At 37.4% G+C, this 14,788-nt stretch overlaps 1 protein-coding gene across 2 annotated transcripts in view; it reads left to right on the top strand.

Moving 5' to 3' along the window:
• Positions 1-14,788, top strand: part of MORC4 (MORC family CW-type zinc finger 4) — a 49,227-nt gene that overhangs the window by 18,581 nt on the left and 15,858 nt on the right. For both annotated transcript variants that reach the window (XM_004685679.2, XM_004685678.2), the window contains exons 7-9: positions 2,260-2,379; positions 4,139-4,239; positions 12,235-12,333. In XM_004685679.2, coding sequence (XP_004685736.1) covers positions 2,260-2,379; positions 4,139-4,239; positions 12,235-12,333 — 320 coding nt within the window. The remainder of the gene's footprint in view (positions 1-2,259; positions 2,380-4,138; positions 4,240-12,234; positions 12,334-14,788) is intronic.

The following is a 14,788-nucleotide window of genomic DNA, read 5'->3' as shown; positions in this document are numbered from 1 at the left end:
TTTTGACAAAAAGCTAAAAGACTTTGAAAGGTTGAGAACTCATAAGCAGTTAGGAAGACTTGTACTTCTTTTTCTAGTAATGAAGCATAGCTCTTGGCACAAGAAACATGTTCATACTATTTCCTTTAACAAAAGTGTAATTTAGCTTGTCTTCCTGACCAAAACAAACCCAGTTCAACAAGCATTATTAGCGAGCATTGTTAGCAACTGTTGATAAATTAGTTATAATAAAAGCTTCTAAGATCCTAGCTTAAGGGCCTCGTTGGCGGTGCAAGGGTTAAAGACAGAGTTATCACGCTATCGCCAGCCACTGCAGCAAGAGTTCAATCCTGGGCCCTGCCAGGGAGCTGACCCACCTGGAGCAACAGACCTCTTCTGTCTCGCCTGCTGTGCCCCTCAGCAGTGTATTTCAGGAGATCTGCCTGTTCCGCTCCCCCCGCCCCCATCTCTGGTGAATCTTCTCATCCCCACACCTCTGGCCTGTACCCCAGTTCTTGTATGTATAAATAAATAAATAAATCTTTTAAAAAAGGACCCTAGCTTAAGTTGTCTTGCTATCTAATGAAATAACAAAGCTTGCCCCAGAAGGAACAAAATAATTGTCATTGAAACAGAATGTAATTGCTAATCCTCTAGAATATCATGTATGGAATTATAACTTAAGATCCTATAAGCTAGGATCTTAGTACTGTAGGTTTAAGGGAGCTAGTTGAAAGAAGTGCTTTCTACCTATTGTTTCAAGATATGTACCACATACGTACCACCTGTGTCCAGAGTCTGTCTTTTGTGGGTTTCTATCAGGGCAACTTCTATGGATGCATTCTATAGGTACATCAACTCATCTGAACCCTTTTTCCATTATTAGTTACCTTTTGCTATTAGAATTTATGCTAAATGAAGTCACTGTCGGCATAAATAAAATGAAGCCCCCAATAAAATTATCCCCAGAATCACCGATGTTTTTATTTATCCCTCAATTACCTCTTCTTTCCTTTTATCTTTTCTCCTTATATGAATTTGGGTAACCTCCTACCCCATAATTTAGAATTGAAGAAATATACAACAGGAAGTATTTAGCAATCCTTGTCTCAAAAAATGTTAATTTTATGGTGTGAAGTTTTATTAGATTGTTTTAGGGGGGTTTTGTTCTGCTTTGTTTTTACATTGGAATAGGATCTTGTTTGAAGTTCTATTTGAGCTTCTGGCAGCTAGGACATGATATATTCCGAGTCAGACATTACTGTAGTTGTCCTCCTTATCGACTGCTGCACATCCTTCTACCATACCTGACTTGTGTTCACGTGGAGTCGGTGCTAGTAGCTTATTTGGAAGTGGCAGTGGATACCTTTTTTTTATAAGTAACAAAATAAATTTTCATCGAACTCTCTTGTACATAAGATTTTCTTAGCATTTGTTTTAATGAAAATCTCAGGTTCTGTCTCCCTTTGTTGTCCTCACTCTCTTACTTTGGCTTTTAAATCCAATAGAACTTGTTAAAAACTCATGATTCATGTTTTATTTCATCTCTCCAAACTTGTTAACTTGTTAACTTGTTAACTTGAAATACATTACAGAAGGACTATTCACTGTCCTTTACCTTTAAAAGTGATTTTGTTCTTAGAGCTTGTGTTTTCATTGCGTTTAATATGATTAGCAGGACTTACCTCTTGCTTATAATTGTTTGGATTTGTGTTGTACATTTACTACTCTTATCAGAACTTGGGAGACCTGATAGCAAGTTGGGCAAATAGCAAAGTTGAGAAGTATTCTATGATTATTTGTGTATTTTTAAATTACAGATGATATCACAGCATATTTTCTTGCAATCTGTTCTATGCATATATTTATATAAACATATTTTTAGAAAATGCTTGTTATATTCTGAAGTTTCTGATGTTCCGATATATTTTAAGAACATAATTCTAATAGCTGCACGTTCAATGTGAATATATCAAAAGTTATTTAATCATCCCTTTATTGTCAAGCACTTAAATTATTTTTTGCCATTATAACTAATTGGTCGATCTCTGAAACTCATACAATATTATGGGCTTCCCTGACTTTTCTGTAGTATAAATTCATTAAAAGAGAATTAGTCAAAGGTTAAGAATAGTTTCAAGACTGTTGCTACAGATTTCTTTCAGTGCCCTCTAGAAAGGGCACGAATTTACATCCAATGATGATCTTTAATACAGTATAGTACAAACTTTTGTCTTCTAAACACTCTAGTGTTTGTCTCCTTAATAATTTTCTTCTCAGAATAAACAGGTGAAAATAACTTTTGGGTTCTCTTGCAAGAATAATAACCAATTTGGAGTAATGATGTATCATAACAACCGACTCATCAGGTCCTTTGAAAAGGTGGGATGTCAGGTGCAGGTAAGTCATGAATGTTTCTTCGTCCTACAGAGCTGAAAGTGTAGGGAAAGGTTTAAAGTCTCTCCAGGGGATAGACTTAGTAATGGATAAACCTCCCTGTAATGATGGTTTTAAATGTGGTTGTCGAACTTTGCTATCTTATGTTGAAAACTTTCTACTTCTCCTTCTCTCCTAGCTGTTAATCAACTGAGAAACTTCACTGAATGCATTTTCTTGGTAGCTGTTAATAAGAGGTAGCATTAGAACACAAGCAACTCCACTATGTGTGTCAGGTTATTAGTGTTTAAGGTACTCTTTCTATTTTCTTGGGACAACAGTAGACATGGTGGAAAATGCATAAAATTTAGTGGTTGATAACCAAGAATTAAGTCCTGGCTTTTCCATTTCCAAACTGTGTAACCTTGAATAAATCATTTCATTTCTCTGAGCCTCAATTTCCTTACATATAAAATGGAAACAACAATAATTTTACCTACTTGCCTGCTCACAGGTTACAGGTTTGAGAAGCTTGAAAGGGTTAATTAAATAGCATGAAGATACTTTATAAACTGAGCTATATGTAGGATTATCTAGAAGTAGCCCATTCATTCCTGTTACACAGACAAGATTATCAACACACAAAGAATGATAAAGTGCTCGATATTGTACGAAAGACACTCATATTGTAACAGAGACTCTGAGATGCTTAGAGGCCGAGGAGTGTAAACCGCTTTACCATGGTGACCCCCATCCTACTCCTTCCCACCCCACCCCCCCACCTTCCCGGACACAAGATGGCTGGGGACAGCTACAGCTACAGGTGTCTCCTGCCTCCTGCCTCAGCAGGTGCAGCCTGCCAAAGGCCCCTTCGCTGGGCACTCACCAGGTTTTCGCCCAGAAGCCTCTGGTTGCTGTGGGGCCCCATGGAGCAGCAGTGGTAGGAGTTTCCCCACCTGCCACCCCCAGCATCAGCAGCCCTGCTGCCACACTGACTCTGGGGCCCCTGTTAGAAGACCCACTAATTAGGTAGTTTTCAGTCTTGATTGCCTTTTCTTGTTCTATCATTCAATTCTTTTGCATCACCTTTTCTATCATGCAATTCTAATTTGTGTGCCAATCTCATTATGCCTTAATTCCTTCCATTAAATATTTAAAAGATTTTATCAATAGATGTGAATGTCTCCAGTACTTCCAAAAGTGAACTAGTGCCATCTGTTGCAAAAATCAGTCATAACTTTACAACAATCCAGTAAATCCAAAATTCTCTCATATCAACTTATACTTAATAATTACAGGTCTGACTACCTTTATGAGTTGTTTGATATCCTGCACATAGAAAATTTCTTTAGAAAATAGTGTATAATTGCAAAGCATCTTAACTTTTTTTTTCAAATGACATTTGCTTTAATTCCCTAGAACAGTTGTATTTACCCTTGATTTTTTGAAGTATCATTCTTTGTTCAAATGAAATCTTATGACAATCCCAGAATAGAAAACATGAAGGGAGAGGTAGTGTCTCAGAGATGTCTGTTAATCCCTAGAAAAACCTAGAAATCTATGGATCATAGTTTGAAAACATCTGCCCTAAAATTTGCCAGAGGTTCCAGTTCAGTGCAATACTTGCAACCCATTGAAGAACATTATGAGTGTTTCTCCAGATCTTACTGGCCTTCTCTTACCCGGGAATGTTATATAACTTATTATTGTTAAGAATTAAAAGGAAATGCCCGCAGGCAGCCAACAGTAATGTAAGTGTTGAAATAAATATTTTTCTTCTAAGCCAACTCATGGAGAAGGTGTGGGAGTAGTTGGAGTCATAGAGTGCAATTTCTTAAAACCTGCCTACAACAAACAAGACTTTGAGTACACCAAGGAGTACAGGTGAGTCATTCCCAACCTGCGGTGTTTCTGAGAATTCATTAGGAGAGGGTTCTGTTCTCTGAAACCTCTGAAATTATCTCTAAATCCCAGGCAGTTGAGTTAACTGATAATTCCTTCAACTCTGTCTTTCCAGAGTAAAGATAAAGTGATTTTATTTTAATTTTCTTTTTACTTATATATGTGTACAAGAACTGGAGTACAGGCCAGAGGTGTCGGGGGTGAAAGAGGATTCATCAGTGAGGAACAGAACAAGCAGACCTACTGAAATACACTGCTGAAGGGAGCAGCAGGCGAAGAAAAGGTCTGCTGAGCCCTGTGGATCAGCTCCCTGGCTGGGATTGAGCTCATGCCGCAGTGGCTGGCGATAGCTTGATAGTGCTGAGATTTAACCCTGCACCACTAGGAGGCCCATTAATTTTCTTACTGAAATAACATGGGTATAAAACATCATGTAGGTTTCATGTGTACATCAATTATAGTTCAACATCAGTATATGCTACTTTATGACCACCACCAAAAGTCTAGATTATATACACCCTACCAAGCACTTGACCCCTTCACCCATTTCATCTCTGACAACTCCCATTTGTTCTTATAATCTGTTTGATTTTATTTGGTTTTGTTTATTTTCCACATATGAGCGAAATGATTTGAATTTTAAATGTAAGCTTACTGATATGTGATATGCACTCCCAGTTGAGATAAACCTGACCTTTAGAAATTGTGGAAAGATCATACAAGTCATTTAGTAAAATACTTCTGCTGAAACAAAGAACCCTGAAGTTGACCTTAATGAACACAGATCGGTGGATCTAAAGTTATTGAATAATTTAGGGGGAAAGCAACAGTTTGAACTTACCCCAAAAGATTTTTTTTTTTTAAATCAATGAACAGATTTAAAAAAAAAAAAAAGTATTGGAGAAACAGGAGCAATGTATTTTCAGGGAAGCATCTAGATTTAATAGGTAAGATGAATAGATAAGAATCAGAAAGGAACTCGATGTTGAGACTGAACTAGGAGGCAAAAGAAGGAGTTGTTAAAGCAAGGGTATAATTGTTTCAAAACTTGAAGGGAATTTGGGTCACTCATTACTTCCTTTATCAGGAATTGTGAGATAATATCCTGTGTGCCAGGGATCAGGAAAAAGACGAACTTAACGGCAAACCAGAGATTTGAGGCACACAGCAGGGGAGGGGGCAAAGAGAGGGGCCAAAACGGGAGGGAAGAGCGCAAGGCACTATGGTCATGGTTCATGGGCGCTAAAGTGGTGGGAGAACTATGGGGACTACCCCTGAGGGGAGGAATCAAATACTGCACAAAAATGAGCAATATAAGAAAATGTATATATATTTTTACAGGGAGATGAGAGGAGATTGTCTATGATCACAAACTCATCCTAGGAGTATAACAAAACCACAAGTGCTAAAAGAGACACTGGCCATCATACTACAGGAATGTCTATGAATAAATCATCTGTGATATCACTTTTAATAGTTGTGGATATCAAGTTTCAGCTACAACTATCAGGGCTCAAACTTTTTAGAGTGAATTTTAGCTTAAGAAGTAGAATCCACATATTAACTACCACCCCACTGGTGCATGGCACAGTGGCTAGGCTTTGTGAATTTTCCAGAGAAACTCAAGATGTGACTATTGTCTTTGAGGAGCTTGTAGTCTATTTGTAATAATAGGTTGTCACATACATGAAACAATTTAGAGAGCAATAAATGGCTATTTGATCAACCAAAACCTAAGTAATTTAGCACCGGGAAAATGTCCTGGTAAAATAGATAGGGAAGGTTTTGAGTAGAAGATATGATGTGAGATTTGCCTTGAAGGATCAGGATTTAGAAATGGAAAGGAAAGGAATTACAGTATGAAATTATAGCATGACCTAAGGTGTTGACAGGGACTCAGAATTGTAAGGATAAAATGAAAACTAAAGCGAAAGGAAATAAAGCCAGATGGATAGAGAGGGCTGTATCCTATAGGCAGGAGTTGGCACGTTTTTCTGTGAAGGGCCAGAAAGTAAATAATGTGGGGTTCGTGGGCCACGTGTTCTCTGTCCCAACTACTCAGTTCCTCAACATTATGACAGCAAACACAGACAATAGTAAAGGAAGGAGTGTGTGTGTCCAGTATGACTTTGTTTACAAAATCTCACTGGGGTCTGGCCCACGGGCTGTAGCTTGTGGACCCTCTTCTAGAGCCACCGTTCCCAGACCATGTGCTTAGCTGCATGTAACAAACTCAGAGGGCAGCCATAGGGTATTTTAAATGTCTGAGGGAAGTACAGTGATACTTCTGTCAATAAACAGTAGAAATTGTTTTCTATTGCTGTTGTAAATTACTACAAACTACACTTCTTTCTGGAGGCTCTAGGGAAGAATATATCACCGTGTCATTTCCGGCTTCTAGAGAGAGGCTGCTAGCATTCTTTGGCCAACAGCCCTTTTCCTCCAGTGATCAGGGCCATCAGTGGTGGCTTGAATCCTCACATCGCATCACTCCAGTGACTATGCTTTTGTCCTCACCTCTGATTTTCTGCTTTCTTGTCCCCTGTGAAAGCCATTTACATCTTGCATGCAAAATACACTTACCCCATCACAGCACCCCCCCAAGTCTCAATTATTACAGCATCAACTCAATTCCCAAATCCTCATTTAAATCAGCTATAGGTGATATTCTGAGTCTGCTGCATCCTGAGACAAAATTTCTCTATGTCTGTATACAAACTTAATTGTTTGATTGTATTTTGCTCTGAAAATACAATGATGGAACAAGCATAGGATATCAGTTATAGATATTCCAGTTCAAACAATAAAATTGAAGAATAAAGAGGTCGGAGGTCCCAAGCAATTTCAAAATCCAGCCAAGCTAATGTAATTACATTTTAAAGCCTGAGAATAATCTGAGGCTCACAGCTTCACCCTCTTACTTGAGATTCTGCCCACCTGGCTTTTTTCACAGCTTCAAAGTCATATTTTCTTTCCATAAAGGGTACCATGTTGTAAAAGTTTCCTGGAGCTAATTCCTATTGGGTTTGTGGAATCTTCCTCATACCAGCCATCAATTCCTGGAAGCCAGCAACATGTCCAGTAATTCAAGTCAATTCAGCTCATTTTTTATACTATTTACCCCGAGATGATATCAGATTCCACAGATTAAAGGCACAATCCCCCAAACCACCCTCCACTTTACCTGCAAGCCAGGTTCATACCTGTGCTTTTGAACAACTGGCTATGGATCACAGGTCCCAGGGTACCCTCCTCAGGTCTGATTAATTTGCTAGAGTAGCTCACAGAACTTAGAAAACCTGCCTGCGTACTAGATCACTGTTTTATGGCAAAGGATAATGTTCAGGAACAGCCAGATGGAAGATTGCATAGGTCAAAGTACGGAAGAGCTTAGAGCTTACAAGCCTTCTCCAGGCATGCCATTCTCCTCAAACGTTCATGTGTTCACCAGCCTAAACGTTCCCTGAAGCCCCCTATTCCTGGGTTTTTATGGGACTTCATTACTTAGGTAGACTTGATTAAATCTTTGATCATTAGCTATTGATATCAACCTCCAGTTCTCTCCCCACAACATCAGGGAACTTGACTGTACTACCTTCTAGTCATATTTGTTGGGTGCCATGGCAACCAGCCTCCATCCTTAGGTGCACACCAGAGTCACATCATTAACAAAAGAAACCCCTTTATCACTCAACATAGGGATACCAAGGTTCTTGGGAACTGTAAGCCAAGAACTGTGGGGTAATATCGAATATAGATGAGAAATATACTTTTGTCTTGTGAATGAACAAAATGTTATAAAATCACAATATGGCACATGCGTTTGCAGCTGGGTACTGTCACCAGCCTGTTTCCTAACTATAGAGTTTTGGAGGTTCAACAGCCTTTCATTTAATAGTCTTCACCCCTTTCAGGCCAATCTAGCAGGTTTTTGTGTTAGTATACTATTCTCAAGGACTTTGTGGGTCTCCCATTGATGTCATAGATGTTTACGCCATAAAATAAGAGACTCTTAATTGATTTTTCCTAGGTAATCCTCTTTCTATTCTAGGCTTCTCCTGAGATGGCTATTGACATGTGACTCACATGATTAATCTTGGAAGAGATCTTTTTATGTGACTGAATGCTCTGACCTTTTGCTCATTCTGAGATACTAGCAAGATGTTGTCCACCCATAGCCTTGACTTCTGCTCTGTAGTATGCTTTCCTGACAATAAGTCTAAATTTTAACATCTTTTTCAAACTGGATAGGCTGAGAATTTCTGAAATCATTAAGCCTTGATCTTTTTTAACTGAACAGTTCCTGCCCGAAATTTCTATTTCTCCTCACTTTTACATAGCAGCAAGAAGACACCAGGACATACTTTTTTTTGTTACAAAAGTTTATTTTTACATCATTTTGTACATTTTTTTTCCATCTCAATTGTAATCCTGCAGGTTTCCCATCATCAGGACATACTTTTAAGACTTTCCTTAGAAATCTCCGCTAAATGCCCAGCTTCATTATTTACAGGCTGTATTTTCCACATAACTGTCGTATATCATTCTGTTAAGTTTAATCCCCCATGATTGCCTTTCTCCAAGTTTTTCAATAACATAGTCCTTTTCAGTCTTCATCAGCAACACCTTCACCATTCATATTTCTACTAGCAGTCTGTTCACAGTGATTTTGGTATTCTCTAGGGAAACTTGTATTTATCCTACCAGGCTCCTTTATTCCTTTTTATTGCATCATATATTTATGAATCTAGATTTTCAATGGTTGTGATGAGAAGCAAGTAATAACATGAAAACCTGTGTCGAATAAGAACTGAGAAAAGTTGTGTCTGGTTAGATTAAAGGTTTGAAAAGCTATACAGTACCCAACAGCATATACATTCTTATATTTAGTAATTATGGTTATTTAAGAAAAGAACACTTTCAATTTTTATGTATCATTTTTTTCAAATGTATAATAAAATTAATTCATAAATACATATTAAGTTGTTTGGATCACATATGTAGTTGCTTGGACCTAATTACCTAATAAATGGAACCTGTTTCGTTTACTTAAGGATGCCACGAAAAACTTGAGACATAAAGGGTGTCATGAACCAAAAAGGTTTGAAAACCTCTGCCTTAGAAGGTGACATTTGGTAAAGTAGTAATGCAATGATAATTCATTGTGTGTCTTTGAATAGGAGAGTGATATGAAACAATTTTATCTTAAGAATATAGTACATTATACATTCATATTGCTTTATGAATTATGTCAGATGACAAATGTAGAAAGAGGTTGTAGGAAGGATTAGAGGCTGTTGGGCTAGTGTAGGTGACTAAAATAACAGTAGCTGTGGGGCTCTCCCTGGTGGTGCAGCGGGTTAAAGCAGCGTACTTTTAAGAATAAGAAGCTAAAGCTGCTTCAGCATGAGTTCGATCCCTGCCCCGGAGGTGACCCACATGGAGAGGCAGACCTCTCCTGACCTGCCCGCTGCTCCCCTCAGCAGTGTACTTCATCAGTCGGCCTGTTCTGCTCCCGACTCTGTCTCTGGTGAAGCCTCTTGCCCCCCTGCACCTCTGGCCTGTACTCCAGGTCTGTATGCAGAAATCAATGTTTTTTTAATTATGGAAAATACACATAACATAAAATGTACCGTCTTAACCATTTTTAAGTGTATAATTAGTCATGTTAAGTGCATTATTGTATTAAGTAGAGTATATTGTTATGTAACTGTCACTGCGATTTATCTCTAGAATACTTTTTTTCTTGCAGAACTGAAACTCTGCACCAATTAAACACTAACTCCCCACCCCTCTGCTCTTTAGCCCCTTGCAACTAGCTTTCTACATACTGTGTCTATGATTTTGACTATTTTAAATATCTCATATAAGTAAAATCATACAGTACTTGTGTTTTTGTGACTCTCATTTCACTGAGTGTAAAATAATGTGCTCGGGTTTTGGCCACCTTGTAGCATATATCAGAAATTCCTTTTTTAAGCTTGGATAATATTCCACTGTGTGTATGTAGTCATGCATCAGTTAACACTTTGTTCAATGACAGACTGAACATACTACAGTGGTCACACTGTAATCTTGGTTATATGGTCAAGATTTGTGTAATTATATATTGTGTTACATTTGCACAACAATCAAATCACCTAATTACACATCTCTCAGAACATAATCCCTATTGCTAATCCATGCATACTATATTTTGTTTATCCATTCATCCATGAATTCATGGAAACTCAGGTTGCTTCCCTGTTTTAGCTATTGTGACTGATACTCTGTTTTGTCTGTTACTGGTATTGTAATCCTTACTCTGTTTTGATTACTATTTATCATCCTTTTCTGTTGCTTTTACTTTCAAACTACTATTGATCCTTTTCTGTTGCCTTACTTTCAAACTTTGTATCTGATGTTAGTGCCTCTTGGCATTTACTTGGATCATGGGTTTTTTTGTTTAACCCATCCTATCAAATTCTGTATTTTGATTAGTGAATTTAATCCATTTACATCTAAAGTAATTATTGATAAGGAGGGCCTTCGTTTTCTATATTTCTTAAGGTTTTTGTCCTTCATTTCCAGCACTGCTGTCATCTTTTGTATTTAGTTTATTATTATTTTTTAGTAGTGAAATACTTACATTCCTTTCTTATTTTCTTTTCTGTATATTTTATGGTTATTTTCTTTGTGGTTACCATGGGTCTTACATGATCCTTCATCAGTAGCAGCAATCAGTGATCAGATCGCAGACGTGACACTTTTGGCCCACCTTGGCTCATACAAGCTGTTCTGGGAATGTATATAGGTGCCTTGCTACACGGCTGTGATAGGAGAAGGATAGCTACTACTGTGCAAAGAGCTGAAGTGCTTAAATGTATCATTCAATCCTTTCCCTGGAGGTTGCAAGCTTTCAGTAGACTCCAGAGATCTAGAATAGTTGTATCAGATAGATTTGCCCAATCAATTGTAGTGGGGAGGTAGATTTCTGTTGCTTCTTACTCCACCATTATTCCAGAATCCTGTCTAACCTGCTTATTTTATTAGAACAAGGAATAAATAGTTCCTCATCTATGACATGTAAAGAAGGATATACACATAGAGGTAGAAATATTCATATGACATTGTGGGGTGCTCATATGCAATTATTTGATTTTCTATGTGTAGCCAGGATCTAATTTAATATGAATAAGGTGGACGTAAAGAAGATAAGAGATATGCAAAAACCTTGGGGAATGATCCATGAGTTAAGAGATCTAAAAACTACTAAACTTGTGTGTAAACTCTACATTATTGTAATCCTGGGCTACAGAATTAAATAGGAATTAGTATTTAGAAAATTGTCAGTTTTATAAAGGAAAATTCAGATTTTGACTTATACACATTGCAGTCTTTGATACTGGGGTATACTGTTATTCATTTGGAAAGAAGGATAAAGGATAAAGTACAAGAGTCAAAACCGAGTACAGCTTCCACTAACAGCTATGTAGTAGAAGATGGAAGGAGACTTTTGTTGCCCATTGGTGCTATAACTGCAGCGATCTGAATTGTAGTGTATTATTGTAGTATTTGACTCCGAGTTTGATCATGGTGCTGAATTGTTTGCCTGTTGCCATTTGACAATCAAATAACTCCCCATAATCTTCACAGTGTTTGACTCTGTCCTGGCTCTGCAGTTTAGTCCTCTGTCATAGTCCCTACTCCCTGTACCATGATTCTAAAAACCATGAAAATTTGGAGAGCATAATACTTTTTTTTGACTACTAACCATATGATCTTTTCAACCAAAGTGATTGTTCAATATTTTGACTTTGTCATTTTGATATGCAGTTTTCAAAGGCAGTAGGTTCTTCTAGTACCTGAAGCTGTACATGTTCAATTTATGCTGAAAATTCCAAATTGTTGCCTTTCTGTTATATAGGAGCATCTCAGAGATTAGTTAATTGTTCAGCAAATGCTGGACATTGATGTGCTTCTTGCTTTTCTTTTCAGGTTGACAATAAATGCCCTTGCCCAGAAGCTCAATGCTTATTGGAAGGAAAAGACCTCCCAAGAGAATTTTGAGAACTCCACTATAGCCCGGCCCATACCGTGAGTAGTAAATGTAGAATCTAGAAGTGTTAGGGTTAATTCTATAGAGCAAATGGAAGGGACAAGGGTAAGATGGTGTTTTCCACATAAAATCTGATTAACTAAAAATAAGAAATCATAGGTACCAATTCCATCCCCTCAAACTCATCATTCTGCTTTACACTTGTATGGTTTGGATCAAAAATATGAAGAGTTTAGTACTGTCAGTTTATTCTGTAGGCAGTGTGATATAGTAGAAGATGATAGCCATTTAAATCAGACACACCTAGGTTGAAAATCTGAATCTGCTTCTTAATAGTTGGGTGAACCTCACTTCACCTCCCTGAGTATATTAAATTAGATGGGAAAACATTTTTAACATAATGTCTGGTATATGGTAGGTATTCAGAAATGTTAGAAAACTTCCTTTCTCTATTCCTTGTGAACATTTTTGGAACTATCCCATAGTGAACATTTTTGGAACTATCCCAAGGCATTTGAGAGTAGAAGTAGAGATCATAGCATATCAGAAACATGGTAGAATTTATTAAACCTAAGTCAGGAAAATAAAAAACTGTGGATCTGGATGAAATGCCTGGGTAGGTCAGGAATACTTCAGAGGACAAGATGCATGAGAACACACATATACCACCTTCAGAACAAAGATCAAAGTGTTAAAATCATTTTGGAGCAGAAGCCTGCTTTTTTTAAATTTGATACATTTTATTGAAACAGTGAATTCTTTGTAATAAAATTAATTTCTTTTATGAAGTACCATGTTTTTGTGACTTTTGTTGCTACATTAAAAGCAATGTAGAACCTTACTAAAATTTTTGTGAATTTTAAATAACTTAGCTAAAACTGGAGCCTGCCTTTCTTTAAATGTCCATTTTCGGTTTTAACTTTTATTTTTTTTTTACATCATTCTTCATTTTATGCATTTTTTCATCTCAGTTGTAATCCCTATGGGCTTCCCACCACCAGTTCACCCGTGTGCCATCACCACAGTCCAGTGCACTCTTCCCACCCCAGTTCCGATCCCACTCCCCTTTCTACCCCCATAAAATGTCTCTGGTTTATAGTTGTTTATTATTTTCATTTTTACTCTATTACATTTGTTTCTATCTCTCTCTTTTCCCCCCGATCCCTTACACTCCTGTGAGTGAAGCCATCTGGTATTTTTCTTTTTCTTTCTGGCTTATTTCACTAAGCATGATCCCTTCCAGTTCTATCCACATTGCTGCAAAAGGCATGAGTTTATCTTTTTTGATTGCTAAGTAAAATTCCAGTCATCTATTTCTGGGCATTTGAGTTGATTCCACATCTTCCCTATTGTAAATAGAGCAGCAATAAACATGGGGGTGCAGGTGTCCTTTTGGATCAGTGTTTTGTGTCCTTTGGGTAGGTACCTAGGAGTGGGATTGCTGGGTCATATTAAGGTCTATTTTTAGCAGTTTGAGAAACCTCCAAACAGCTTCCCATAGTGGTTGTACCAGTTTGCATTCCCACCAGCAGTGTAGCAGAGTTCATTTTTCTCCACATCCTGGTCAGCATTTGTTGTTGCTAGTTGTTTTAAGTGAGAATGACATCTCATTGTGGTTTTAATTTGCTTTACCCTATTACAAGTAATGTTGAACTTTTTTTTATATGCCTGTTGGCCATCTGCATTTCCTCTTTGGAGAAGTGCCTTTTTAGCTTTTCTGCCCATTTTTTGATGGGGGTGTTCACTTTATTTTTGTTGAGTTTAATCATCTCTTTTTATATCTTTGTGATCACTCCTTTGTCCTTAGTATTGTGTGCAAATATTTTCTCCCAATCAGTGAGGTGTCTTGTAAGAGATGGACAAATTCCTACAGCTCTATAATGATCCCAAGCTAAATAAAGAAGAAATAGAACAACTAAACAGGCCCATTACAAGCAGTGAAACTGAATCAGTAATTAAAACCCTCCCTAAGAATAAAAGCCCAGTACCAGAAGGATTTTTAAATGAATGTCACCAAATATTCAGAAACGAACTAGTGCCTGATCTGCATAAACTCATGCAAAAAAATTGAGAAAGAAGAAAAACTACCAGGTACTTTCTACGAAGCCAGCATCATACTGATACCAAAACCTAACAAAGACAACACAAAAGACGAAAACTTCAGACCAATCTCCCTAATGAACACTGATGCAAAACTCCTCAAAAAAGTTTTAGCCAACAGAATCCAATAGTGCATTAAAAGAATAATTCAACATGACCAAGTGGGTACAAAGATGGTTCAACATCTGAAAATCAATTAATATAATCCATCATATTAACCAACAGAAAATAAAAATCATATAATCATATCAATAGATGCAGAGAAGGCATTTGACAAAGTCCAACATTCATTTTGTTTAAAGCCCTCAAAATAATTGAAATAGAGGGAACACACCTTAACATGATAAAAAACCATATATGACAAACCAATATTATCCTCAATGGAGAAATGCT

This window comes from Condylura cristata, unplaced genomic scaffold, assembly GCF_000260355.1.
Source record: "Condylura cristata isolate star-nosed mole 26May11 unplaced genomic scaffold, ConCri1.0 scaffold00019, whole genome shotgun sequence".
Lineage (NCBI taxonomy): Eukaryota > Metazoa > Chordata > Mammalia > Eulipotyphla > Talpidae > Condylura > Condylura cristata.
Note: the sequence above shows the minus strand (reverse complement) of the source record. Positions and strands in the feature narration are given on the sequence as shown.